Source organism: Grampus griseus (assembly GCF_964374135.1).
Source record: "Grampus griseus genome assembly, chromosome: 16".
NCBI classification, from domain to species: Eukaryota; Metazoa; Chordata; class Mammalia; order Artiodactyla; family Delphinidae; genus Grampus; species Grampus griseus.
The window spans coordinates 56,354,379-56,380,991 of record NC_139010.1 but is presented as its reverse complement, the minus strand read 5'-3'; the positions used below and the strand labels follow the sequence as shown (position 1 = coordinate 56,380,991).

Sequence of the window (26,613 nt, the reverse complement as noted above, 5' to 3'; positions counted from 1 at the left end):
AAGAGAAAGGCAAAGAGTGAAAAGCTACATATCTTTAAAAAATCAAATACCTTTATTTTTGCTCCCTTCAGCACATGAGAAGTGGCAGTGACCTCAGCAGTAGGCCTGGTATCTTTGCCCTGTTGAGAAGCCAGGATCTCAGCTCTACCATTCAGGTGTTTTCTCAGACGGCAAGTGGAAGAGGTGGTAGCCAACCCCAGTGCTGTAAGCTGGAGGAGGTCGGGGTCAGTACCTGGCAAGGTTGCTAGCTGCCTGATCTCCAGTCTGGGGCTGGAACTTCTGTTTGCCTGAGTAAAGGGACATCAGTCCTAGGATTTTTCCACATCATGCCTTGCTTCCGCCATGGCTGGGAGACTGGTCCTTGAGCTGTCCCTGCATGGTACCGTAAGGCAGGCCCACTGGCTCTTTTTGCTCAAGGATTCCAAGTAGCTATCCTTGGAGGCCCTTGAGGCAATGTCGGAAGCAGGGTGGTGCTCAAGTTGTGGCTGACACACTCCAGCTCACACTGCCATCACAGAGGCTGAGTGAGCGGTCACCCAGGGAGGGGGATCCCAGCTCATTCCGTTCCCATGGGGCAGGTGACTGGAAGGTAACAACACCCGAGTCAGCCAATGCCTATAAGAGAAGACAGAAATACTTGTGAGATCTAAGATTTCCTAGTCTTCCTTCCTGAGCCTCATTCCTCAGCAAAGATATATCAAGGTAGTCTGAAGCTACCCTGGCATTCATCGCAAAAGTAATAAAAGTTCCAGTTTTGTCCAATAAATGTGCCCTCTGGTGCCTTGAAGGCCTTTAGAGGTTTTGAGCTAAACTTCTAAGGGGCCACTGTAAGCACAGTGACAGACAGGAGTAATAGGATGGGAAAAGGAAGAGGGTAGGTACTTCCAGTCACCTACTTTTTACTGCCTCAGTAGTTGCAATTTGAAGAATGATTTACCTTTGTCTCTTGGGCTGAGGGAACTAGCTTCATTTATTGTCTTAGGACCTCTGTCACAAATAGATGACTTCAATCCCACAAATTATGTGCTTGAAATCCAGACACTGCCATACAAATGAGAGGTGACTGGTGGCCAGCATACCCTAACTAGAGGTCCCTTCTCGAGAACAGCTTTCTAAGGATTCTGTCGCAGTCACCTGCTACCGTACCAATATGGGGGCCACTAGCCACACATGCCTATTTAAATTTGTGAAGATGAAATTAAATTTAAAATTCAATTCACTGATATACTAGCCACATTACAAGCACTCAAAAGCCGTATGTGACTAATGGCTAATGTTTTAGACAGCAGAGGCATAGAATATTTTTCTCATTCCAGAAAGTTCAATGAACAGTGCTGGTCTAAATATTTTACTTTACCTTCCTGTGTCCACACCCAGGAATACCTTCCAGTTGTCCAAGCAGCCATAGTTGTAATGATTCCTAAAAACCTAGAGCAAAGAAAAACATGTTTCTATGAATCCTTTTCCTTAAACCAATTTTGAGCCTAAATTGGCCAGGCAAGTTCTGGATTTCATGATGCCTGCCTTAGTTGTCCCTGACCATGGCCTCTGTTTATAGGATGGCAGGTTCAGTTACCTACCCATCCCTCCACCCCAATCCCGGCCCTACTCACTCTGCCCTTGGCCTGCAGTCGGCGTCGCTCCTTCTTGTTGATGTGCCTTTCGATACTAGTCTCACCTCGACTGATGAGAACAGCGTGCCAGACAGTTAGGGCACCCAGGGCAAGTGCCACGGAACTGAGAAAAGAGGGGCAAAGACCGTGGGGTAGTGTGGAGGGAGTTAGAGGCCATGCGTAGGTCTGAAATTGAGCTGAGCAACAGTGACTGCCTAGGGGCTTATGTCTAAGTCTGCCTCAACTCCCAGCGTACATGTCCTAGATGAACTTTTACTTCACTGCATCCATGAAAAAGCATCAATGTGGGCTAAGAATAAATGATGTGGAAAGCAAGATGGGGAAATAAGTCTATTTCTATTAATGAAAATGTTATATATTTCCTAAAATACCCATGCTTGGGAGACAGAAGAGGTAGTAAAAGCACTAACAATTAGAATAAAATGGCACAACATTCAGGTTCCAGCTCTACCATTCCTAGCTGTGTATCATGGAACAAATCACCTCACCCCTCAGATCTGCAATTTTCCTCATCTATGAAATGCACCTACCCTTTAAGTAGGAGTTTAACTTCCCTTGGCACATACCAAACACTCAATGCCAAATCTTTAATGTTCCCTGCCCCGAAATGCTGAAGAAAATTAAGCCCTACTCTTTGCCAACCTAAGTGAGAATAAGAACAGCAGCAGTTTACACGGGGATGGGTTCCTGCCTGGCTGTGGGCACCAAAAAAGGTTTTTCTGAAGCTGCCCCTCAAACTGTCAAAAATGAGAGTTGAGATACCTGCACAGGAACCAGAGGTAGACAAGACTCTTGTGAGTCACTCTTTCTCGGAAGGAGAAGGTGGGTGGTGGGGTCTGGTGATAAGTCTAGAAAAAGAAAACAGCAAAGTCTGGATCATTTGCTCCATTGGTCTCTCTCTACCAGAGCCCAACACCTGCAGGCAGGGAAGTGATCCAAGCCCATGATGAGAAAATAGGGGGTTAAGCCACAGAGGAGTCAGGGCAGCAGCCAGATGGGTGGACCAAGCTGGCGGCATCATCATGGACAAACACGGGGCAGAGCAGGTCTGGACAGGATGGTAAAGCACAGGAGGGACCAACCCTGGGCCTTTAGCTCTGACAACACAAATGGGGCTCCAGGGGAAGCCACTCCACTCCCCAGCTAGAACTGTGTGGCTGTAATCCCCAAGAGGGGACGAGACCCATACCCAGAATGGAATAACTGGAGAGGGAGAACTGTGAGCCCCACTAAGGACCGAAAGGGCAGCAGAGACACAATCACAAGCCCAATATCTGCTCAGAATAAGGAGTCCTAAAAGGCCAGGGGAGAAGGGACGATCCTGCTGCGGACGCAGACAGACCAGGAACAAAGGATGGTCAGACTGGCCCAGCCCGACCTCTGTCCCCTGGAACCCCATTACACAGACTAACATAGACTCCTTGCTGCTCAGGCCATCACCAAGGCAGAGCCCTTGCTCAGCCCAAAGAAGGTGATAATGGAATAGAGAGTCAAAAACTGTCACGTACCAGGGACTCCCAGCTTGCCCCTAGGCCACTTAGTCTGCCCACGGCCGACAGTGCCCAGAAATACCCCGATCCAGTCTCGACTGGCCCCTTACCCCAGCCTCTACAACTCGACTAACAGGTGGGCCCCAGTTGCCTCAGCAACTCTATACCCCTGGCCTGAGCAGCAGGAGGCAGTGGGGTGGGGACAGCCCACCTGGTTGGCAACCGCCTGTAGTTTGTTCTTGTCGAGCTGTTTCATTTTCTAAGGGGATGGAAAACAGTGCTGGTTATACTCCCAGACCTGTAGGATGGGGGGTGCTACCAGCCCCACTCCTTAGGGACGGATTCCACACCCCAAAGTGCTCTCTATTGAGCTGCCCTGCTCCTAACTACAGGCTCACCTCGATGGCAGCATAAGCCTCCCGGAAAAGGTCCCAACTTCCGTAGCTGCAGTAGACACAGCCCAGAGTCATGAAAAAGCAGAAAGAGAAGAAGTACCGATGGTTATAGTGGCCTACACAGTTGTTTAGCCAGGCTGGTGGGGGCAGGATTAAGGACAAGACCAAACACACAACTTCAGGGGGTGTCCAGGTTTCTCTGGTTCATCCTTGGTTCCTGACAACATCATCCAAGCCCAAGGCTTCCTGTCACCAAAGGCAGGAAAATATGGGACTTCCTTGAAGTTGAGGTGAAAGTGTTAAAGCTTTTCAAAGCCCTCACAAGTCCCATCAGGAGATCATGAAAACTGAAATCCTTCAGTAAAATGAGTCTGCCAATACTTCAACCTAACGGGTTAACCAGACATCTGTGTGGGACAGCAGCAAGGGACCAATGGTTCTATCTGGACACCTACTGGACAACCCACTGAACCAAACATCTCTTTCCATCCAATAGATGTTAGCACGACAGTCTACAAAAGAAAGAGCTGTTAGGGATGGGTGCCTTGCTCCAATAAGATCCATCCCAGAATGCATGTAAGCCTCCTGCTTTTCCCAGGAGATGTCAGCCCCAAAATCTGCTCTTCTACAAACTTCTCATGAGCCCAGTGTTCTCTGCAGGGTGATGCTAGAAGCCTTGGGTTTGTGGCCCTTAAACCTCTGCAGTGCTCTGGAGCTAAAGAAGGAGGCCTCAGGCAGAAGAGATAATAAAAGGATACGGCAGTGATGATCCATCTTCAGCACACACCTGTGAGGGAGGGACACAGGCTCTGTTACGGTGGCCAAGGATCTTGAGATGTCAGTGCCAATCCTTCCTATAAGGACCAGCATCCTGCTGAGGTGGAAAGGGCACAGACTTTGAGCAGAGCCAGGCCTTGCTTCAAACCCTGCGTCACTGGCTACATGACACTGGACAAGCTAACTCCGGGTCTCTTGCCTACCCTGGCCCATCTCTCTGAATCTCACTTTCCACAAGCAGTGAAAATGCGGAACTTGCAGGATGATCCTGAGGACCAGGTGTCCCGATATAGAGGGCACACTGCCTGGCACATGAGGGGTGCCTCATAAATGTCCTGTCAAATTCCAGGTCTAGGTTCTGCCCTAGAACTACAGCAAAAGGGCCACAGCTGGGGTTCCCAGAGACCCACCTATTGCAGATGCTGCAGTGGTGTGTTCGGGCTGGCTTGGGGTTAATGCACTTCTTACAGATGGAGACTGTTGTGATATCATTCCTGCCCTGTGCAGAGGGAGAAAAGCACCATGACAACTGTGGCAGCACCGGTTTCGTACCTCCATAACACCAAGGCACTCTCCCTCCGCACTCCTGGAACTGGCTCCAATAGCCTGCAGTTCTCTCCCTCCCCCATGCCCCTGAGGGGGTACCCACCGGGGGTGGGTATCCAGGTGGAGTGGTGATAGCCTGGTAGTAATGGAAGACGATGAGGATCAGATTCCAGTGACTATAGAAGAAATGCCAGCAGAGTCGTGGCACTGAGTAGGTTTGAAGGATGAGGGGCAGGATACACAGGTAGGCAATGGCCACGATGGAGCTGGTCAGCACGATCACCAGCACCACGAACACCTGCCGACACCAGGGAGGTCAAGAAGACGCAGTGAGAGAGCTTGCCAACACCCAGGGTAGACTCGGGAGTTTCCCCAGGGTAGGAGGCCAGTGTGAGTCCAAACCCAGTGTAGGTCCATCAGACACATGTCCCTCTGCTACCCCCAAACATCCCTGTTCCTGTCCCCAGGCATCACTCACCACCCCACACCAGCGGATCACGTTGTCCACCAGCCAGTAGATAGGCTCAAAGGCAGCATCCACAGCGGTGTCACTGCCTGCAAAGGAGTTGTGGAGCAGGGAGCGCAGGCAGACCTTGCCATAGCGCCAGCGCTGAACCAGGCCGCGGAGCAGAGGTGGGCAGCGGCGCCTGTAGCCCAGGAGCAGAAGCAGGCGCAGGCAGAGGCGGGCAGGGCCCAGCAGCAGGCTCCGCTGGCCCCGCATGGCTCCTAGGAGAGCACACAACTGTGAGGGGCCAGCCTGGGTCCTGTCCCTCCCTGCCCCACCAGTGGGGCGCTTAGAGGCAAAGACCTAAGACCGAGGCCCGCTGGGCCAGTCAGTAGGTGTGGGAAGTAGGGAGGTGACTCCAAGCCAAAGCAGGATCTCTGGAGTTGTCTGTGTAGACAGACCACTGGGTGGAGCCCGACCAACGTGCACAAAGCCATCCACGTGCCTCTGAGGGCCTGGCCACAGTAGCAGAGGTGTCCCGGCATCTCCTGCCTGCCCTGGCCCATTGGCCTACCTCCTAACAATTGTCTTCACCAGGAACAGCCAGTGGGGGAGTGAGTTCACAGCATGTGGATCCTGCACCTAGATCTTCCCTGATGCTACCTGAGTCTTGGCAAAAGATACTCATCCTTCCTGCTGACGTTACAGGCCTGGTGGCATGAGAGTCCCTGTCTCCTGTCAGGACAGCTCAGCTACCCCTTGCATGATGTAAGATGCTTTGTCTCCAATTCTAGTCCCAGCCCCACCGCAAGCTTACTGAAGCCAAGATAATTTCTGGCGTTCAGAGCAGAACACCACCACAGGCAGGAGACACTGGCAGTGGGAGGAGGGTTGGTGGCTCCTGAAGACCACAGGGCCTGCCCTCTGAGTGATGAGTCTCCCCCACCCTGTTCTACTTGGACACTCGAGAGCTTTCTCTGTGGCTGCTGCCATTGGCCCCAAGCTTCCCAACCAACCTTCCCAGCTCTTTAGCTCTGTGCATGGCTCCTCTGCAAGTGCCTTCACCTCCTCCATGTGGTTTTTACCTTATCTAATAGCCACAGGAGGTCAGCTGCCCAGGCAATGCCCAGAACAGAAGACACAGATTCCTTCATGACAGTCTCATCAATTCTGCAGATTAAGGGCTTTACCAGAAAGGAAATTATCTGATTTTCTCCTACGGCTACTTTGTCCTCAGCAACTCCACTGACTTATTTAACAGGCAGCTCAAAACCCAGCAGAAACTGGAGGAGGCTGCTCCACTGTAGGGGTGGTTTCATTTCAGTAACTGGAGCAAGGTACTCTCCTTGCACCCTGGCTCATCCCCACAAGAGGCCTTTCAAAGAAAACTTAATTATCTCCTTCCACAAGCCCTCTAAAGACCTAAGGCAAAAAGAAATCCAGCAGACAAGGCCGGCAAAGAGAAGGCAGACAATTCAGTAGGGACCTGCTCTCTGTACCAGGATAAAGTAAGTGGCCATTCCCATCACCTCCGAGGGTATAAGAGAATTAAGGGGCCGTGTAGAAAAAAGAAAAAGGAAAAGCTCAAACTTCTTCCTACCTCCTTTGAGTTGGACTCCTATTGTGTCGAATCATGATTTGGCTTAAAGCATGAGTTTTCGAATAGTATACAGCTAAAATCTAACATAAGAGTGGGACAAAACATTTTACCCCATAGCAAATCCAGGTGACTTAGGTCATCCGCATATTGTTCATTCCCTTTCTATGGCTAATGGAGAGTTTCCTATTTACTAAAATACTTTTTATAACAATAACTTTCAAATAAGATGCATTCCTCATCTGTAATAAACATGAATTATATGCCATCTCTCCTGTCTACAAAAAAAAATCTCCCTTCTCTGATTCTCCACTTTTCAGCTTGTTCTCAACCACTTCCAGAATAACTGAGCTCTACAGGAAATGACTGCCTCAAGCACTAGACTTACCAACTCTCACCTGCCCCATAACTCGACTACTTAGCGTTCAATGCTGCCCTTAAGTAGTTCTGTGACCTTGGGCAAATCACCAAACCCTGCTGGCACTCAATTTTCTTGTGTTCCCATTCAGTGAGAGGGTAGGATTAAATACTAAGGTCCCTTCCTGCTCTACCCCTTTATGATTCTATATATACACTTGGTAAGATGTTTAAACGAAATGCTTATAAAGTGCTTAGCGCAATACCTGGATCATGGAAGTGCTCAATAAATACTTGTTGAATGAATGAACTGGAGGGATGCTGAAGTGGAAAGGCTGGTCAGATGTCTATCTGTCCTACAAATAACAGCAAGGACACTCCTGCCAACATGATAACGCTAAGTAAGTGTCTACTGAGAAATGAAAACCATTGTTAGAATCATAGCACTCAAGAGCTAGAAGTCATTTTTAAAAACTAGTCCAACCAGACATCAACCCAAACATGTAAGCCAAAAGCTTGTAGGTGCAGAGCTAAAGAGCAGATCTGTGTAAAAGAAATCTGAAGCCAAGCCCGCCACACCCCTTATTTAGTGGGGTTTGGGGGATATGGGAATGCCAGGGAAGAGATATGTAGTCCATGGGGCCACAACTGAACATTTCCTCTCAGGAAACTGAGGTAAAGCAGAGCTCAAAAAATTGTGTGTGGTACTCAGGATGTTTACAGCCTCAAGCAGCAGATGTCAATCATCAGTAAGAGCAGCATTTTATTCATGTGCAGACTTCCCTTCCAGACTAACATGCTCCACTTGACAGGATCCGACAGCAAGATCGGAAAGCTGCAGTTACAGAGACCGGGGAAAGGTTTTATTTCTCAAAAAGGCTGGCGTGGCCAAAGTATGATGGGCAGGAAGTAAAATAACTTGGGTACCGGTTTGGTCTCTAGAGACACTGTACAAGTCAAATCCTATCCCTGGGGCTGAGTTTCCAAATCTGTGAAATGGGCGAGCTGGGTGGGTTGACCTTCCAATTCCGCGCCTTAAGGCTGCCCGGAGGGTGAGCTCCGCCCGGTTCGAGGGCAAGGCCGTGCTGAGCAGGAACTCACAAGGCCCCAGAACAGGGCCCGACCCTAGAAAAAGGGAAAGGACCGGGCAGCAAAGGCCGCGGCTTCGCTCTTACCTGCCACCGGCCGACTCCCCAGTCAGCCAAATCGAACCCTGCAGCCTCCGCCGCCGCTCACTGCCACCCGCTCCAGCTCGGCGCCCCGGCCCGGCCTGGCTCAATCCAACCAACCATGGCCCACAGCCCACAGCTTCACCCTCCAGCCCCGTACCCGCCGCCCGCCCATCCTTATCCGCAAGCGCAAGCGCATGCGGGCCGGAGCTCCGCCCCCGGTCTCGTCCCGGGGTAACCTGGGAAATGGAGTTTACATCTCAAGGAGATGCTCCCGGTGGTCACGTGATAAAGCTCACCAATTGGCACGCTTCTTACTGCGGAACTGCACCTGGATATTGGCCAATGAGAGGTCGGCTTCATTTTCCTCCGGACTTGGGACAGGGGCAGTCATGGCGCCACCCGTGAGGTACTGCATCCCCGGTAAGTCAGCGGTGCCCAGAGCGAATCCTGGGCAGGGACGGAGGCAGGAAGGCCGACGACCAACAGCTTCTGCGGACCCGTGGCTAATGCAGCGTTTTTTCCGCAGGCGAACGTCTGTGTAACTTGGAAGAGGGCAGCCCCGGCAGCGGCACCTACACCCGGCATGGCTACATCTTTTCGTCGCTTGCTGGCTGCCTGATAAAGAGCAGCGAGAACGGCGCGGTAAAGGGGGCGGCTTCCCCTCTTCTCCGTCTCTGCCTTTTTCTTAGGCTGCCTTTGATTTCGCAGTTCTTAGGCAGGGGACCTGCGGGCGCGTCTTCAGTGCCTCGTTCAGTAAAAAAGAAGTTGGTCTCTTAAGTTTGAACAGCTGTGGTCCCCGCTGCCGGGCACTTAGCCATCACAGAACAGTTTTGTTGGTCCGGCTTGGTTGTGTTGCTGACACTCGGGGAAGCAAGTTGGGGGAAGAGTGGAGGCGAGCTCAGCCCTGCAGTGAGCTGAATCCTGTCCGAATGTCGCCTACCTCTCCGACTTTATCTCGCTCCGCTACCCGCGCCTCACCCTCTGCTATCTAGTACTACTGGCTTCTTTCAGTGTCGCCAGTGCGCCACAGAGCCTTTGTACACACGCCGACTGGAACACGCTCCTCTCTTCCTTAGCCTATTCAATTCCTACCTACCCTTCAGATAGCCTCACTAGTATCACTTTCTCAGAGAAGCTGTCCTAGCCACTAGTCGAAAAAAGTTTTGTTTTTGTCTGTTTTGTTGAGCACTCACAAAGAGCTGTATTCTTCCCTTTCTAAGCACTTAGCTCAGCATGTAATTAAACACTCAGTTATATCAATAAGTTCCCCTTAAGACCCTTCTCCCGTAGACTCCATAACCGCCGCGCCTAGCACAAGATAAATGCTCAGTAGATGTTTGTTGAATGCATGAGTAATATTATTCTCCCTGGTTCCAGAGGCTGATCCACGATTAGCTCAGGATCAGATAAGCAGTTCTTGAAGGAGCAGCTTAAAGGAGCGTAGTAGAAAGAGGATTCAGAGTTAGAACACTTCAGTATTGACTAAACCTTGATTCTGCTTTAGATAAGAAACTTAAACACTCTGGTTTTAGGTTCTTCCTCATCTATAAAATGAGAGACTTTTTATTCGATCAATTTGGGAATTTCCTTAGGATTTGAAAGTTTGTTCATTTCATAGCTATACATATAGCTATCTATGGAGCATTTTCATGTGCCAGGCACAGTGCTGACCTCTAGGGATGTTGTAATGAGCCAAATACACATGGTCTCTTATCGGGGGCACAAACACAAACTGTAAGCAAATATATGCTCAAATGAATGTATGCTTACAAATGTGATTCCTGCTCTGAAAGCATATTACGGGGTACCATGAGAACATGTAATAGGCAAACCCACCCTAGTCAGAAGTGACATTTAACCTGAATTTTTAACCTGAATATTTATATTTATCCTGAATAAAGGATAAATAAGAGTTGAGTGGGTGAGCATAAAGAACAGGTTGGATAGACATCCTGAGATGGGAAGAAATTTAGTGAATTCATGAAACTGAAAAAAGGCCAGGAGAGCTGAGGCATAGTGAACAAGGTGCTATTATGTATGCTATTATATAACATTTATTTGGAAATTCTAGCCTGTCCAATAAAATGACAAACAGAAAGAAAGGTATAACTTTGGAGGAAAGAGTCACATTATCCGTGATTACAGGCAATATAGTTGTATGCCAAAAAGCTCTAAGAAAATCACCAGAAAACTTAGAACTCATCTGAAATGGTTAGATTATGTCTTCTAGCAGCTTTCTTCCTGTGGCCCCTTGGCCATCCTATAGCCTAAAATGTCTAAGGCTTTCTGCTCTGGACTGCAAATGAATCTGTAGTCCACCTGCACTTGTGACCTCAACTGTGGCCCATGGCATTCCTATATTATTCTCAAGCCACAGACACTTTTACCCAAGACTTAGCAAGGATATTCATGTTTTATTGTTCTCTCTGTAGCTTCCTGTCATATCTGTGATGAGAGAAACAGAGTCCCAATTACTGCCAGATGTGGGAGCTATTGTAACCTGTAAGGTAAGTTGGTCCTAACCTCCCTGCTTAGGATAGTGTCCAATGCTGAAATAATGATCATTGTAGAGCTGCACTGTTCAATATGGTAACCAGTAGCCACATATGGCCATTTAAATTTAAATAAATTAAAATTAAACAAAATTTAAAATTTATTTTCTCACTTCCACTAGGTACATTTCAAGTGCTCAGTAGCCACAGGTGGTTGGTGGCTGCCATATTGGTCAACACAGAATATTTCTATCATCACAGAAAGTTTTACTGGACTATGCTGGTCTAGAGATTTCTAGGATAATGATCAATGAGGTCAAGTTCAAGCTTGCATAGTTCTTTCACAGAGCTGATTCCCTGAGTTTGTAATTTTTTACTTTTGTCTGGGAGACGGGCACCAAAGGGTGATAAGGAAGCCCTTTTTTTTTTTTTTTTTTTTTTAGTATTTATTTATTTGGTTGTGCCGGGTCTTAGTTGCAGCAGGTGGGCTCCTTAGTTGCAGCATGTGGACTCCTTAGTTGCAGCTCGAGGACTCCTTTAGTTGTGGCTTAGCTCCTTAGTTGTGGCAGGCAGGCTCCTTAGTTGTGGCTCACAGGCTCCTTAGTTGCAGCATGCGGGCTTCTTAGTTGTGGCATGCAAACTCTTAGTTGCAGCATGCATGTGGCATCTAGTTCCCCAACCAGGGATTGAACCCGGGCCCCCTGCACTGGGAGCACGGAGTCTCAACCACTGCGCCGCCAGGGAAGTCCCAGAAGGCCCATTTTTGAACAACTGAAGCAAAACTCTTTCTGCAGAGAAACAAAAGATTTGATAGTCTTTGAGGGAAAGTACACATTAATGCGGTACTGGTCAGTAACTATAATATATCAGTACTCCCTGCCCATCCCCACTCTCTGCCAGTTAAATTAACTTGCAGCTCTTAGTTTTTCTCTATAAATTTCTCCAGCAGAAAATCTATGTGGGGATTCCCTGGCGATCCAGTGGTTAGGACTCCGAGCTTTCACTGCTGAGGGCGTGGGTTCAATCGCTGGTCAGGTAGCTAAGATCCCGCAAGCTGCGAAGCATGCCAAATTTAAAAAAAAACAGAACGGGAGAGAGAATGTATGTGTTATTTTGAAAATAACTGGAGAGGCAGTGATCTAAATATTATGCAGCAGCTGAAATGGAGACTTAAATTCTGTTCACACTACAGGGCTCATAGTAAGATCTGTTAAAGGTCTAGCTAGATTTGCTATATACTATAAATACCCTTGTGTATTTATGTTAGACTTGTATATTTTTCAAAACCTATTCCATCTTATTTGATTTCCACAGTAACTCTATTAAGTGGCCAGAGTGGCTCTTATTCCACTTTACAAATATGACTTATACAGGGATAAGTAGGAGTTAACTTGTCTTAACTTCTATACTTAGTAGGGTTGCTTGGACCAAAATCCTAGTTTATTCCCGCCTCCTTCAGCTGACAACGACTAATACTCACTCTAGTGCTGCTCTTTTCTCTATTGCACAGGTCTCTAGCATCAATTCACGCTTTGCCAAAGTACACATCCTATATGTGGGGTCCACACCGCTTAAGAACTCTTTTCGAGGAACTATCCGGTAAGAAGTATTTTTGTCTTCATATTTGCCTCAGCACCTGGAATGAGGTTAGGATAGAATGGGAGCCTGGAATTTTTAGGAACAATTACATTCTCTATTCCTGCCCATTTCTCTCTTCCTTTGTGCTTTGATTCTCCCCAGGTAGTAGCCAAAGAAAACGTTAAAACATGTGAGTTAGGACAAAAGGAAAATATTAATGAGATAGGGCTTTAAATAAAACAAAAAGGGTTGAGCTAAGCTGGAGATTAGCATTGTAGGGATGATTCATATCAAACAAAGTAGAAAGCATTTTAGGAAGTACCTTTCTTTCTTGAATTTAATATCAATTAAACCCAAGGACTGTAAAACAATAAAAAGGGTAGTGGGTGAAATGGTAAATTTTTTCCTATGGATTCTTGAGAAGGGACAAACAATTCTCGTGAGCTAGATAATTTAACATCTGAGGCTCTTTCCACCGTCAGGATTCTGTGTTGTTCTGTGGTGCTTCTGTTCAAGCTCTCCTAAGGCAGTGAAGTTCCTTATCCTTCCCAGCTAAATCTGATCCACTTTTCTCTAGTGGGAGGTATTGATACTGCTGCTCTGTGTGATCCAAGAATGGGAAATGTGGTTTTCTCCTCCAGGAGAAGACTAGGGATACATCTTCACCCTGCTCCTCTGGGTGGCCGCTGGGTCCCCATTAGGACTTGTTCTCTCTGCTGTTGTAGCTCTTTGTCTGCCAGGAGTCTGCAGGATAATTCTTTCTCACAGATAATTAACCTTTCTGTTAATTCTTTTTTCTTTATAGCAAGGAAGACGTCCGAGCTACTGAAAAAGACAAGGTTTGTTGGTTGGTTCTTTTTTTTTTTCATGGCTTTAGGAATCTCAATCCTTTTAAATTATTCCAGTGAATTTGAAAGGTCTATGGAAATGTGGAGTCCAAGGAATTTTAAGGTGTTCCCTTCTGGAAGGTGTGGAATTCACTTCACTGTCCCTTTCCTCTTCATATCATTTTTGTTCACTTTGTTGACCAGAGAGGGGCTAGTTTACTCTTTGCCTTTGAAGCCACGTATTTATTCATTGCTGTTTCCTCAGATTTACTCTGGAGGCTTTCAGAGCAACTATAGTACTTTTGTCCAAGTCAGATTCCTGATTAGGTTACTGAGTTCAAAATCTTTCATTTATGTGATGATGCCACAGAAACAATAAAAGTTGTTGATTGACTTGAGTAGTGATGACTTCCACCCTCTGAGATTAGAAGTTGACTGGTTCTGCCAGGGGTGTTAATAGTTTCATGTAGACCTGATTCGGAGCTTTCACTTAACACTCCTGTTCTTTCTTTACAGGTTGAAATTTATAAGAGTTTCCGCCCAGGGGACATTGTCTTGGCCAAAGTGGTATCCTTTATTCCCCTCAGACTTGTGGTCCTTTGTCAAAAGAAGAAATGGAAGTAGAGAAACCACTCAAGTGGCTATGGGAGGGATGGCTTATAACTCTGTTTTCCTTTACCAGTGTGATGTGACTAGATCTCCCTAGGTGATGCGCAGTCCAACTACCTCCTAACCACTGCTGAAAATGAGCTGGGAGTGGTGGTGGCCCACAGTGAATCGGGTGAGTTTGTCCATGCTTCCACATGCTTACCTTTACCTGGGAGCTAGGGTTTGGGATTAGTCCATTGTTTTCCCTCATTTCCCTTGTTTTTTAATTATCTAAAAAGCAATACTAGTGTAGATACTTACTACTGAGATTAGAATGATTCTCCTTATATAATCTAAGGAAAAGAGGCACTCACTCCATAAATCAGTGGAATAAACAAGGTTTTTTTCTGTATGAGGTGAGGTTCACTAGGCAGCTTGGTGACACTTCAGTTCATACCCAGCTGAAAAGAGAAGGGTCTCAAGCAAATATTTGGGGTCCCATCTCCAACTCCACCTTTTCCCTTCCAGGTGTCCAGATGGTTCCCATCAGCTGGTGTGAGATGCAGTGCCCTAAGACCCACACTAAAGAATTCCGGAAAGTGGCCCGAGTACAGCCTGAATTCTTACAGACCTAAGAAGCCACACTTTACCCCATGCACAGGAGTAAGCTCTTTCCAAGAGTACATGTGTGAACGTGACATCAGGGTGCTGTTGTCTTCATTCAGGCACCTGGGGCTGGCCAGCAGCCACCTCTAGAAAAATCTTACTCTATAGGCAAAACATTTTTCCTGTGAATCGTTCAGTGGATTTCATCCTCTTGAGTGATAAATTTCTCTTTTGGAGGCACCAGCAAACCAACTGTATGATGGTGGAAATAGCCTGTTCTTTCTGACAGTCTTATAAATATGTATTTTTTGCTGTGAAAAAGAAAACATTTTTACGAAAAGAATTTTATGGTTTCTATTATATTGAGTAGGGAAAAGAATCTAAACAGTGTCATGACATTTAGAGCAGGGTCTTGCCTGGTGGCACCGATTAACAGACATGTGTTACGTGCTTTCTTGCTCTAGACAACGCCTAATTGCCAATCTTTTTTGTATATTCTGTTGTACATACTTTTGCTTATTGAGTACTTGCTATGTGTCAGGCACTAGGTTAAGTACTTTATATACATTTCCTCATTTAGAGAGATTATGGTTTAGTGAAAATTATGGGACACATGTGGTGATTCAGGTAGCATGTTAGTAATTCTGAAAGTAATTTGGTAAACAAAGTATTACTGATACAGTAGATACTCCAGGAAATGTTAAATCTGAATTGAAAAGAGGTACAGAACACTATCATGTGAAGTGGCCAGGAAAGGATTTGTAACATGAAGTGAGAGGAATTAAAGAACTAAGATAAGTGAGGTGAAGATATTCAGAGCAGAGAGAGAAGCCCAAGCAAAGTGCAGAATCAGGAATGTACACACAAGCTTGAGGACAAGCAAAGGATGAGGGTTAAGCATGGGGAGGTTGCAGAGAGAATGAAAGGAGAGATGAATTATGTCACTTCTTGAGATGTTATTAGGGAGCCCATGTCTTCTCTGTGAAGTGAGAATGGTTGGGGTAAGGTTTGGAGTCATCCCACCTGGGTTTGTGTCCTCTCGTTGCCTTAAGCCGGGTTATACGTTGTTTTGTTTTTTTTATTTTATTTTACTTTATTTTTCGGTACGCGGGCCTCTCACTGTTGTGGTCTCTCCCGTTGCGGAGCACAGGCTCCGGACGCGCAGGCTCGGCGGCCATGGCTCACGGGCCCAGCTGCTCCGCGGCATGTGGGATCTTCCCAGACCGGGGCACGAACCCGTGTCCCCTGCATCGTCAGGCGGACTCTCAACCACTGCGCCACCAGGGAAGCCCGTTTTTTTTTTTTTGATTGAAATTTTTATTGACATAATTGTAAGTAATTGCAGTTTTAAGAAATAATACAGAGACCCCTTATGCACTTTTTCCAGTTTCCGCCAGTGGTAACATTTTGCAAAATAATAATATGCTGTACTATAACAATCAGGATGTTGAACTGATACTTGAGCAAATTATTTTTATTTCTTTAAGTCTGTTTCCTCATCTGGAATAGTATGACCTCATAGGATTATTATGAGGAAATGTATAAAAGTGGTTAGTACACGCCAATATTACTGTTGTATATTATTGTTGTTATTATATAACTGATTGCCTTCTATCAGGTATCTACTAAATGCCAGGACTTAATGCTAGATACTTCAGTGTAGTTTGTATTGATATAATCAGTCTCCTATTGATAGATATTTTTAAACTTCTTTTCTTTTACAGACAGTGCTGCAGGGAAAATCCTTATACCATATATCTTTGTGCATGCCTATGATTCTTTTGCAAAACAGATTCCTAGCAGTATAATGCTGAGTAAAAGAATATGCACATTTAAATTTTTGGTTAGATTCTCCCTTATTGCCTTGCAGAAAGATGCTACCAATTGATTTTCTCAACAGTGTTAGCCATTTTACTTATGTTATCTCTGAACTTCACAGTGACCCGGAAAAGTAGCAATTATTTCCACATGTTACAGATAAGTAAACTAAGGCTTAGAAAAATTAATAAATCTCACAGACATCAAGAGGCAGAACAGTGTTCAAACTCAGATCTGTTTTACTGTAAAGCCTGGGCCCTTCCTTCTGTACCATGGTGCCTCATTTTTCCAAGTATTGAACAGAAACCTCAGGCATGCAATTAGAGGCTCTCCAAATTGACATTGGTTAATTAATTATAAGTGCTTGTTGGACATCATTCATTCATTATATAAATATATTTGAGCAACTCCTCTGCCCACCACTGCTCCAGGAACTAGGGAGTAAAGCAGTGAACATGATAGAATCCTTTCCTTGTGGAGCTTACATTCTAGTGGGGGGGGACCATTGGTGGGAGGGGAGACAAATGAAAAGTAAACAAATACGGAAATGTTATAATTTCAAACAGTAATTTTAAAAAGTGTCATAAAGAAGAACATTTGAAACAACTGGGTAATGGCCTTCTGATTTGCTGCGAACCAGGTTAGATTTTCTCACCCTTAACCATGCAATATTGTATTACATGTTTGTTAGTTGTGTGCGTGTCTCCCCTACTTACCTTAGCTTTAAGGGCAGCATGCTGTCTTCTCTATCTTCAAATCTCCAGTACCTGGTACTGTGATTAACACGTAGCAAATGCTCAATAAAAATTTTTTGAGCGTACTCATAGCTGACTGAATAGCTATGCCCAAACAGTGATTGATATGTAGTAATGGTGATATTTGTTAATCTAGAGACAGGGAGGATATACTTTCTGTGCCTTGGAAAAGTGGTTCTCAGCCTGGGTTAGGTGAACTTCAAAATTGCCTGTAAGTGGTAAAGGGGTAGCAGGGGGAGTGCAGGGGAAAAAAAGACTGCAGGTGCCCTAGCCCTGCTTACGAATCTCATGGTTGAACCTGTGGGTGTTAAGGGTTTGTTCAGCTCCACAGGTGATTCTGATGTGCTACTCTGGCCAAGAGACACTGTCTTGGAGGGATAGTAGTTGTTGGCCTCCTAGCCATAATGGTAAATGAGGATGGCTTTCTGTTATTTTCCTGCCCATAAGGCAGGAGTTCTAGCCAGGAGTCTAAGTTGCAAGGAATGGAGACTGCTGTAAACTCAAGTGATGTCAGGACATAGAGTAGTAGTAATCAAAGCTGATCCAGCCTGATTTGGGTGAAGAGCACTTGATCAAACAAAATTACCAACTTCTGGTCTAAGATTCAGTACCAGCTAAGTAAACTAACATCCCACCAGGCTACTGGAGACTTAAATTACTAAAGGTCTTCCTAGGATTAATGTGTAGATCAAATAAAAAACTAAACTTGAAAAGCAAGATGCTTAAAAGTACTTAAATTTTAGAATAAGAATCTTTGATTTAGTTGCAGTAACATTCATCTGGGTTCCAGTACTTAGTAGTGTACCTTCTGGCAAGTTTCTGTTATCGTTTTCAGCATGTTTCCTCTTCTGTAAACTGGGGATACCAGCCCTTTCAGAGGTTGTCAAGATTGGAGATTATGTAGGTAACGTACTCACCCAATGGCTAGCATAGAGGCACTTCATAAGAGCTTTATAGATGGTGTTACTTGCTCCTACTAGAAGAGAAAGGCATTATGGGCTTTCTCATGTTCCAGTGATCTTTTCAAAGGCCTTAGAGAAAAGGTAAATGTGAGTAGTGCCCCTTCCCTATTACGTATATAATTAGTCGGCCCTCCCTATTCATGGATGTGACACCTGTGAATACGGAGGGCCAACTGTACTACTTAGTTTTACATAAGGCACTTTAGCTTCTGTTAATTTTGGTATCCACAGGAGTCCTGGAACCAGTCCCCCACTGCAGATACCAAGGGATGACTGTATATCCCTTTTCTCCTGCATGTGTAACTTTTGAGGGTGTTAATTAGTTGACTGATAGGGTTAAAATTTTAGGGGCCAAAAAGAAAGGTGTGAATCAAGTTTAAAAGTTACTAACAAAAAAAGGGTTGGCTTTTTTAAGTCTAGTAAACAAGCATTTACCTTACTCTAAAAGGGCATACTAGTTTCAGAATTTGATTTTCCAGTGTTCGGTAACCAGCACCACTGAGCAAGAGCTGTAGAGAGGCAACAGGAATACAGCGTTCAGCTCTCCAACACGGAAAACCCAATGAGATACATGATACTTGGACCAGGCTATGTAAAGTTGTGACTGGTTGTCCTAAAAGCTCTTAATCTGTCATACAAGGACTTGGGTAATGAGAGACATTTCAAGTTGAATGTTTGAGTTGATTTCCTCAGATAAGACATACCACACATGACACAGAAAATATTGCACATCACTCCTTTATCATACTGACCTGGAAAAAAGATTTACTACAGTTATGCTCAAATGAGTACTGGGCCTAAGTGGTGGGCCAAGCAACTGGAACATGGTTCAGAAATCAGGCACAGTGAAAGACACACTTGGATGTGATCAAGAGGCATTCCGCTGCCATAAAACAATAAGGCGGGGGAGGGATTCTAAAACACACAGCAGGATGAGCTCCTACACCTTAGAAGTCAAGAAGCTTATCCCACGACGGTGTAAGGAATGGCTCATTTTCTGATGACCACATGTGGGAATATTTCAACCGCCACTAGAAACCCCAGAAGGGTTTTTTTTTTAATTTATTTATATATACATATAAATTTTTCTTTTGTAAAAGTAAATGCAACACATAAACATTCAGGATTGATCCCAATCTTTTGGGGTCAGGGAGGAAGTGTTTGATTGAATCACCATGCAGGTTACATTCATCTTCCACTGGAATGACTAGAGCCCCCAGTCACCTGAACAGAACAGTGCCCAGCTAGCCTCTGGGAACACAAATAGGCACTCTTGCTTCTCCTCATTGGTCACACCTTGGCATGGTTCCTCCCTATCCCCTACTCAAGCAGGTCCTTAGTAATAAACCACTAGCAACGCCCCGCCCCAGTTACTACCTCTCAACGCTCTTGGATAAGTCTTCCCTTGGCTTGGACTGAGGTCCATGTCCCAGAGGTGCCATTCTGACTAGACTGTATGAAGGGAGTGGGTGCAAGAGAGAAAATGGCTAAAATGAAATTGGGAGCCACTGCTCCCCATCCGCAGCTACAGCTTAAGATGCCTACAGATGTCGTCAGTGTGACGTGTGCAGGGGAGAGGTGCAGAGGAATGGATGGGCTTGGGAGGAAGGGTAATCCTTGGGAAAGTAATCTGCTGCTCGACCTCACTTCTTGGCCTTGCCCTGGGCAGCCACAGCCTCCATGGCTTTACGCACGGTCTCTTCATCACCCAGGAACTGCATTGGCTTGATGGGCTTCAAGTTCTTGTCCAATTCGTAGACAATGGGAATGCCAGTCGGCAGGTTCAGCTCCATGATAGCCTCTTCGGAGAGACCTGAAAATACACCCCGCTATGATCAGTCAAGCAAGATATGAATCCACAGACCTCTCCAGCGTTGCTATTCATTCTCCAGGTGGGGAAACAGGTCCTCCAAGGACTTTCGTAGGAATTAAAACAAGACAACCTTTCTGGTATTTGTCATAACAGTAATGATCTGTGTTATAGTAGATCGCTCACCCAAGGAATGCCCCCGTAGCTTATTTCTCAGTCACTGAAAAGCAAGAAAAAAGGATGAAAGGTATGTCTCCCAAAGTGAGATCTGGAAGCCCGTAGTAAAGCTGGACTATACATATCTCAAATGTCCTATGTAGTCCATCCAGGCTGCCAAAACTCAGCACATCTGGGCCTCTAGGCCCTTGGGTGAAACAATTTAAGATGCAAACTGAGATTCATCTGTGGAGTTGTACCAGGTTGTGATTAAGAAGGATTTTTATCAGCAGTTTCGACTGGTAATCCTAGTCTAGAGGTGGGCATCTCAAACTTCCATGTGTATCTGAATTACCTGGGTGATAGATGCATCTTCTCAGTCAGGTCTGAAGTGGGACCTGAGGTTCTGCATGTGCAATAAGCACCCAGTGGGGTCTGGCCGCCTCTGCTTCTGCAGAGGATGCTTTGAGAGACAAGGATAGAGAATGTGTTTCTACTAGGAGACAATCTGGCCTGTCTCTAAGGCTATCAACATGTCCAGCCCTTTCCTGAAGGTCTCCTTCGTACTAAATAAGTCCAGATTAATGACAGTTCTGCTTTAGCCCTCTTTGAGGGCCCCTCTGAAAAACGTACATACCCTCCAGATGCTTGACGATGCCCCGAAGGCTGTTGCCATGGGCTGCAATCAGTACTCGTTTCCCCTCCTTGATCTGGGGAACTATTTCTTCATTCCAAAAGGGCAGAGCTCTGGCAATAGTGTCCTTCAGACTCTCACAGGAGGGCAGCTGATCTTCAGTGAGGTCTGCATACCTACGATCCTAAACAACAAAAAATCCAAGCGTATCAGTTATTACCAGTTGCATCCATTCTGCCTATTTCTCATCCCCTGAAGGATCAAAGTGATGGTTGAAAGTCTCTCACCAGGGCACTGAGAGCTTGGGAAAGGGGATAATTATTATCCTGCCCCTCCCTCCCCCATTACCCTCTATAGGGAAGACTTGACAGTTCAAAAGAAACATAACTTAGGAAAGGAGAAAAAAAAGGTAGGCTACAAGGCTCTAACCAATTCACTTTATCTTGCAATTGGCTTAGGAAGGCCCTATCAGCTATGGATGGGTTTTTTTAAAACATGGCAGTAGATGTAAAAAAGATATATTCTTTTTAGATAAACAACATAAACTCTTAACTAAATCTTTTAACAAGTGGAGGTCATTCCTTGGAGAAAGGGGATTACAATTAACTATTTTAGGGAATTCCCTGGTGGTCCAGTGGTTGGGACTCTGTGCTTTCACTGCCGAGGGCCCAGGTTTGATCCCTGGCTGGGGAACTAAGATCCCACAAACCCCACAGCCAAAAAAAGAAAAGAAAAGAAAAGAAAAAAACAAGTAACTATTTTATCATAAATTAGAAACTCAGTGGGTCTAGGCAGACCCTAATAAAAGCTAAGAGAGTGAAGCCCAGATTCTAACACCCTGGTCCTGGGTGGAGCGAGCCAAACCTCCATTTGTCCATACCTTACTGATGTTGCTATAGAAGGGATGGTCGGGCTCCATCGGAGGTGGTGGGACATCATAGGAGCGCCTCCAGATCTTTACCTGGGCCTCACCGTGCTTGGCAGCAGTTTCTGCCTTATTGAGGCCAGTCAGACCCCCATAGTGTCGCTCATTAAGGCGCCAAGTCCTCACCACTGGCAGCCACATCTGGTCAATGGCATCCAGCACTGTCCAGAGGGTCCGAATTGCTCTCTTCTGCACTGAGGTGAAGCAGATGTCAAACTCATAGCCGGCATCTGGAAATTATAAGTTGAAAGTGATAAGCTAATCAGGTCCACTCTAGAGCAAGAATTCTCTTTCTTTCTTTTTGGCCGCACCATGTGGCTTGTGGGATCTTAGTTCCCCAACCAGGGATTCAACCCGGACCCTTGGCAGTGACAGTTGTAACCAGTGGACCACCAGGGAATTCCCTAGAGCCAGAATTTTCTTACATATAAATTTCATCACGTACAGACAACCCAAATGAAAATTATTTGGCTAAATATTTTATTTTGTACACCCTAGCAGGAAAAACAATATTCTGCCTTCGGGGAAGATAAAATTTGTTGATTTATGTTGCAGTTGACAATATACTTCCCAGTGGTTCCCCAATAATTCATCTAACCCAAGGCCCAAATGTACTGTCAACCAGCTAACCTGAGATCTGGGCTACTTTTCCTAATCCCCAGAGTGCTGTGCTTAAGCACACTTTAAGAATTTATTTGCTTTAATTCTTTCAAGGTAAGGATTCAAAAAACTTGGAATCTTTTAATAAATATAATAGTTAATACTTATAGAGAGCTTACCATCTGTCAGGCACTGGACTGAGTACTTTGTATGTGTTTTATTTAGTCTTCATAACAATCCTATAAGGTTACATCATTACAACCCATCTTACCAGGTGAAAATAGAAACTAGAGGAGTTAAGCAAACTATCCGAGCTCACAGCTATTACACAAAAGAGATTAAAACCCAGGCTGTATGACTCTAAAATCTAACTCACAGGGGACTTCCCTGGTGGCGCGGTGGTTAAGAATCCACCTGCCAAGGCAGGGGAAATGGGTTCGAGCCCTCATCTGGGAACATCCCACATGCAGCGGAGCAGCTAAGCCCACGAGCTACAACTACCAAACCTGCACTCTAAAGCCCACGAGCCGCAACTGCAAAGCCCACGTGCTGCAACTACTGAAGCCCGTGCGCCTAGAGCCCGTGCTCTGCAACATGAGAAGCCTGTGCACCGCAGCAAAAAGTTAGCCCCCGCTCGCCACAACTATAAAGCCCGAGCCCAGCAACGAAGACTCAACGCAGCCAAAAATAAATAAATACATCAATAAATTTATTTTTAAAAAATCTAACTCATAACCACCACCTCTAGCTATCTCCATAGTTTGCTAATTTCTAAGGATCCTGATGTGTGTATTTTAGTTAGAACTGTCACTTCTGATTGATAATTATTAACATACTTCAGTCCTCTCTACCTCTGGTCTAGGAGAAATGGGATTTTGAACTCTCAACAATCAGGACACAGCAAGAGCTCTTAGAGGATGCTGATAAAACTAGTTTGTTGCATGAAATTATACCTTCCCTAGAGTATTGGAAATCACATCACAACCTCTTCATCCACAGTTCCTTTCTGCTATCGTCAAATTACCTCACTACCCAGAGAATATAATCTACCTACGTCAATTGTTAAACCAAGTTTAAGAGAAGCCACTCATTGGAGAAAGAGCAAATGCTGTGCACTGTCTGATGCATTTGTAAATGAACCTCTCCTCCATACACAGCAGTTACTGAGGGGTGGTATCAAGTTATATTGGCCCAACCAGTAAGTTACAACTATTTGTCTTCATGTTTCACAAACGGTTATTCTCCCTCCCACTTTAATGGGGAGATGGCCCTTTCCTTAAGTAGTGGACCAGGAAAACATTCCTGTTTTCTTCCATGAGGCTACAAGGCCTTCTTTGAAATTCAGCACGAACTTTCCTGCGCATTGCCTCATGTTGAGGTGGCCAACAGTAATTAATGAAATGCGAAGTGAATTTTCCTGCCAGCCGTTCAACTGAGAATAAGGCCAGTAAGAACTACACTGATGGGGGAAGGGAGAATTAATCACCAAGAAACTCACCACAATCCACAAGGGAAAAGACACAGATTTCATCACTAAGGCTCACTGACAAGTGCGAGTAGACTCACTTACCATCCCCTCCCTAATCTTATGGGGAGGAATGGCTCCCCAATAAAAGGGAGTCACTGGGAATTGAGTATCCACAGTGCAAGCCTCAGCTCCCATGCTGAAAAGCTATTGGTTGTTTCACTGCATTTTCCACTTGCAATGGAGTGCTGCACATTGGATACAGAAGTCAGTCCCCGAGGAAAAGAGCAGTTCCCCTTACAACTCTTAACAGAGAACTCTAAATCCTCTTCCTTCAACGTGGCCATCAAACAAAAGCATAGTCTAGGCCACTCCCAGGGATGAGGTTAGCTGGTGTTGTGCAGTGTGGACTCCATCCGCCCCCCAGGAGCAAGACGGCATGGGAAAACTCAGTTCTTGGTAGCTTCCTCCTGAAATCATTCAAGATTTTATAAACCCTATAATACTTAAAGCCCTAGTGAATTTAATGTTATTTTAGGTCTTTTACAGTATTAGATTATTCATATGGTCTTCATCATTCAGTTTTTGCTTTTGGTCTTTCACTTTTTATTTAATCATCTGTGATGCCCCTAAACAGTTATTAAAATTTTAAATGGGATTTCTTTTGAAACTAATGCTTCTAACATTTACTTAAAAACTGAAATAGGGTCTGTTATTTTAAGATATTACAAGTTAAGGCATTTGATCAGTCTTAGAGGACAGCTGCAATTTGCTTTGTCCTAGGCTAGTCATCAGCAAACCACCACAGACCCATACAGTTCTTCCTGCCAGACAGCAGGAGGGAAAATGGCCTCCTTTACCAGCGCTTTCCCTAACCTGGCCTCTCCTAACCGGTATGAGGTCACACCAGGCCATCCCAAAGTATTCACACACATCCCCAGCAGGATTACATTTCCCATACTTTCCGAACTTTTGCTTCATTTCTAAAGGATCTACAGTGAAGGCAAGAAGCTAGAGAGAGCAAACTGGGGCCAAATACCTGATTCACATCAGCCAGGAATCAGTGACCCTTTTTAATGGCTGCTGCTTTGTCCAGAGATTAAAAGGGAGCAGGGAAGGATTGGTGGAAGCACCTCCTCGGTCCAGAGACGCTTTGAATTGCTGGCAGCAGGGAATGCTTATTAGCGCTTCAAAATCACAAAGAGCTGTCTGCCAGCGGGGGCAAGCCTGGGTAAGCCAGCTTATCTCATTGCCACTTCCACCTTTGCCCATAACAGCCTACCAGTTCCTCGCACTTACCCGGTACTCAACCCCAGAGCAGAGGCCAGGGTGGCAGACTAGGAATAAGATGTGACCTTGGACAAGTCATCTTTCCAATCCTCACTTTCCCAACTAGAAAAGAGGGCCAGGGAGGGATGGGAAGGAGGGGAATAAAACCTGTGTAATTTATAGGGCTGTGAAGAGGATCTACTCAAATCATTCATTTACTCAATTACATTTGTGGACGCATTTTGGACACAGGATTTGCGGAATGCTGGTAAACAACATTCTGCACAAGCACGTGGATGTCTTTGTACCTAGAACCCTGCTGGTCGCCACCCGCCCCGCCCCGGCCCCGGGGGCCGCGTCACTCCCCCGTAGCGGGGAGAAGCATGTGGCCTGCCTCTTCACCAGGATCCCCAGCATCCTCCTGAGTAGGCTTGGTTACAGCTGCTGGAAGACACCGGGCATCCCATTTAGCAACCCGTCCCCGAGTTACTAAGTGCTCGGACTAGGAAAAAGGGGACTTTCTCAAGGCTGTGTCGTGGAGAGCGCAGTGAGCTGCGGGGCTACCGCCCGGGTCCTCTTCCTGGCACTGCCCCTCACACTCCGCTGGGTGACCTTGAGCAAGTCGATCCCCCACCCTGGGCCCATTTTTTCAACTGTAAAATAAACTGTTGGAGAGAAGGGGCTCTCCGGGGGGGCGCGGGGGCGGCCAAGCGGCCCTCACCCAGCGGCGCCTGCCCGAGCCTTCGCAGCCCCCACCCACTGCCCCGGCCCTCTCCGCACCTCGCAGCGCCTGCCCACCGCGCTTCGCCTCCTCGTGCCCGGCCGGGCTCAGGTCGGCGTCGTACCAGCCGCTGAAGCGATTCTCCAGGTTCCACGCGCTCTCGCCGTGCCGGATCAGCACCAGCTTGTAGGCGGCCATGGCTGCGGCTCGGGGTGCGGCGCAGACTGGGGCTCACCGAGATTCCGGAGTCGCGGCCCTACGCCGGCCGCGCCTGCGCGCTCGCGCTCCAACGGCCCGCTCCCGCTCACTTGCTCGGCCAAATCTTTCCACTGGCTCGTGGCCGTCCTCCGCCCGCCGGATGTACGCATGCGCCCCGTGCGGACGCTGCAGCCGCCAGGGGGAGGGGGCGCCCTCCAGGACGCCAGGGCGCATGCGGCCTCCGTCGTCGGCCCCGTGTTCGCCGCGGTAGTCACGGAGCGCACGTAAGCGCCGAAGGGAGGTGGGACCTTCGGGCTGTTCCCGGTTGTGCCCGCTGGCCGGAGTGTGGTCGTATTGCCGTTATTCATAAGCCCTTCGTTGTAATCAAATGGTCTTTTATTATTTGAATCGCGCTTGGCTCGGCCAGGTGACACTTTCCCATCCGTACGCAGGGTGTGATTCACACACCTGTGTTCCAATCTTCACTCTTCCATTTTATTCGCTTTGTATCTCGCTTAACCTCGCTCAGCCCCATCTGTAAATGGACGTAGTAAATACTTAACTGGTGCCTATCTACCTGGAAGGTGCTCAGTAAATGGTGGTTGTTTCTATCTCATTTCCATGGACACTAATCTCCATAACGACACGGGTTCTGACTGCTGGTTCGAAAGCCACGCTCTTTATCTAACACACGGCCTTTTGTCCCACCTTCTAGTTTCTCACAGCCTCTGGCCAGTGCTTCCTGGACCAACCACAGTGAAGCAAATTCTAGGCCGATCAAACACTCCAGGAAGAG

General features: G+C 46.4%; 3 protein-coding genes across 11 annotated transcripts; 1 reads left to right on the top strand and 2 right to left on the bottom strand.

Moving 5' to 3' along the window:
• Nucleotides 1–29: 29 nt before the first annotated feature.
• Nucleotides 30–8,574, bottom strand: ZDHHC16 (zDHHC palmitoyltransferase 16). 9 transcript variants are annotated; one of them, XM_082673437.1, is made up of 11 exons: nt 8,417–8,574; nt 5,321–5,568; nt 4,946–5,140; nt 4,707–4,795; nt 4,278–4,393; nt 3,523–3,656; nt 3,336–3,383; nt 2,397–2,482; nt 1,614–1,737; nt 1,358–1,428; nt 30–615 (listed from the first exon to the last, which is right to left on the bottom strand). In XM_082673437.1, exons 2-11 carry the CDS (start codon nt 5,561–5,563, stop codon nt 501–503), a joined length of 1,221 nt encoding a protein of 406 aa, XP_082529563.1. In that variant the 5' UTR covers nt 5,564–5,568; nt 8,417–8,574; the 3' UTR covers nt 30–500. The 9 variants fall into 9 exon arrangements, with proteins under 9 accessions (XP_082529563.1, XP_082529567.1, XP_082529564.1 ...); XM_082673441.1 differs by having other exon boundaries at nt 3,523–3,568; nt 4,307–4,393; XM_082673438.1 differs by having other exon boundaries at nt 4,278–4,390.
• Nucleotides 8,575–8,768: 194 nt separating this feature from the next.
• On the top strand, nt 8,769–14,759 carry EXOSC1 (exosome component 1). The gene is made up of 8 exons (XM_082674103.1): nt 8,769–8,833; nt 8,940–9,055; nt 10,846–10,920; nt 12,416–12,504; nt 13,289–13,322; nt 13,827–13,877; nt 14,007–14,091; nt 14,427–14,759. Exons 1-8 carry the CDS (start codon nt 8,803–8,805, stop codon nt 14,531–14,533), a joined length of 588 nt encoding a protein of 195 aa, XP_082530229.1. The 5' UTR covers nt 8,769–8,802; the 3' UTR covers nt 14,534–14,759.
• A 4,002-nt stretch (nt 14,760–18,761) lies between these two features.
• PGAM1 (phosphoglycerate mutase 1) lies at nt 18,762–25,916 on the bottom strand. The gene is made up of 4 exons (XM_082673827.1): nt 25,679–25,916; nt 21,520–21,794; nt 20,643–20,823; nt 18,762–19,852 (listed from the first exon to the last, which is right to left on the bottom strand). Exons 1-4 carry the CDS (start codon nt 25,815–25,817, stop codon nt 19,683–19,685), a joined length of 765 nt encoding a protein of 254 aa, XP_082529953.1. The 5' UTR covers nt 25,818–25,916; the 3' UTR covers nt 18,762–19,682.
• Between the last annotated feature and the right edge of the window lie 697 nt (nt 25,917–26,613).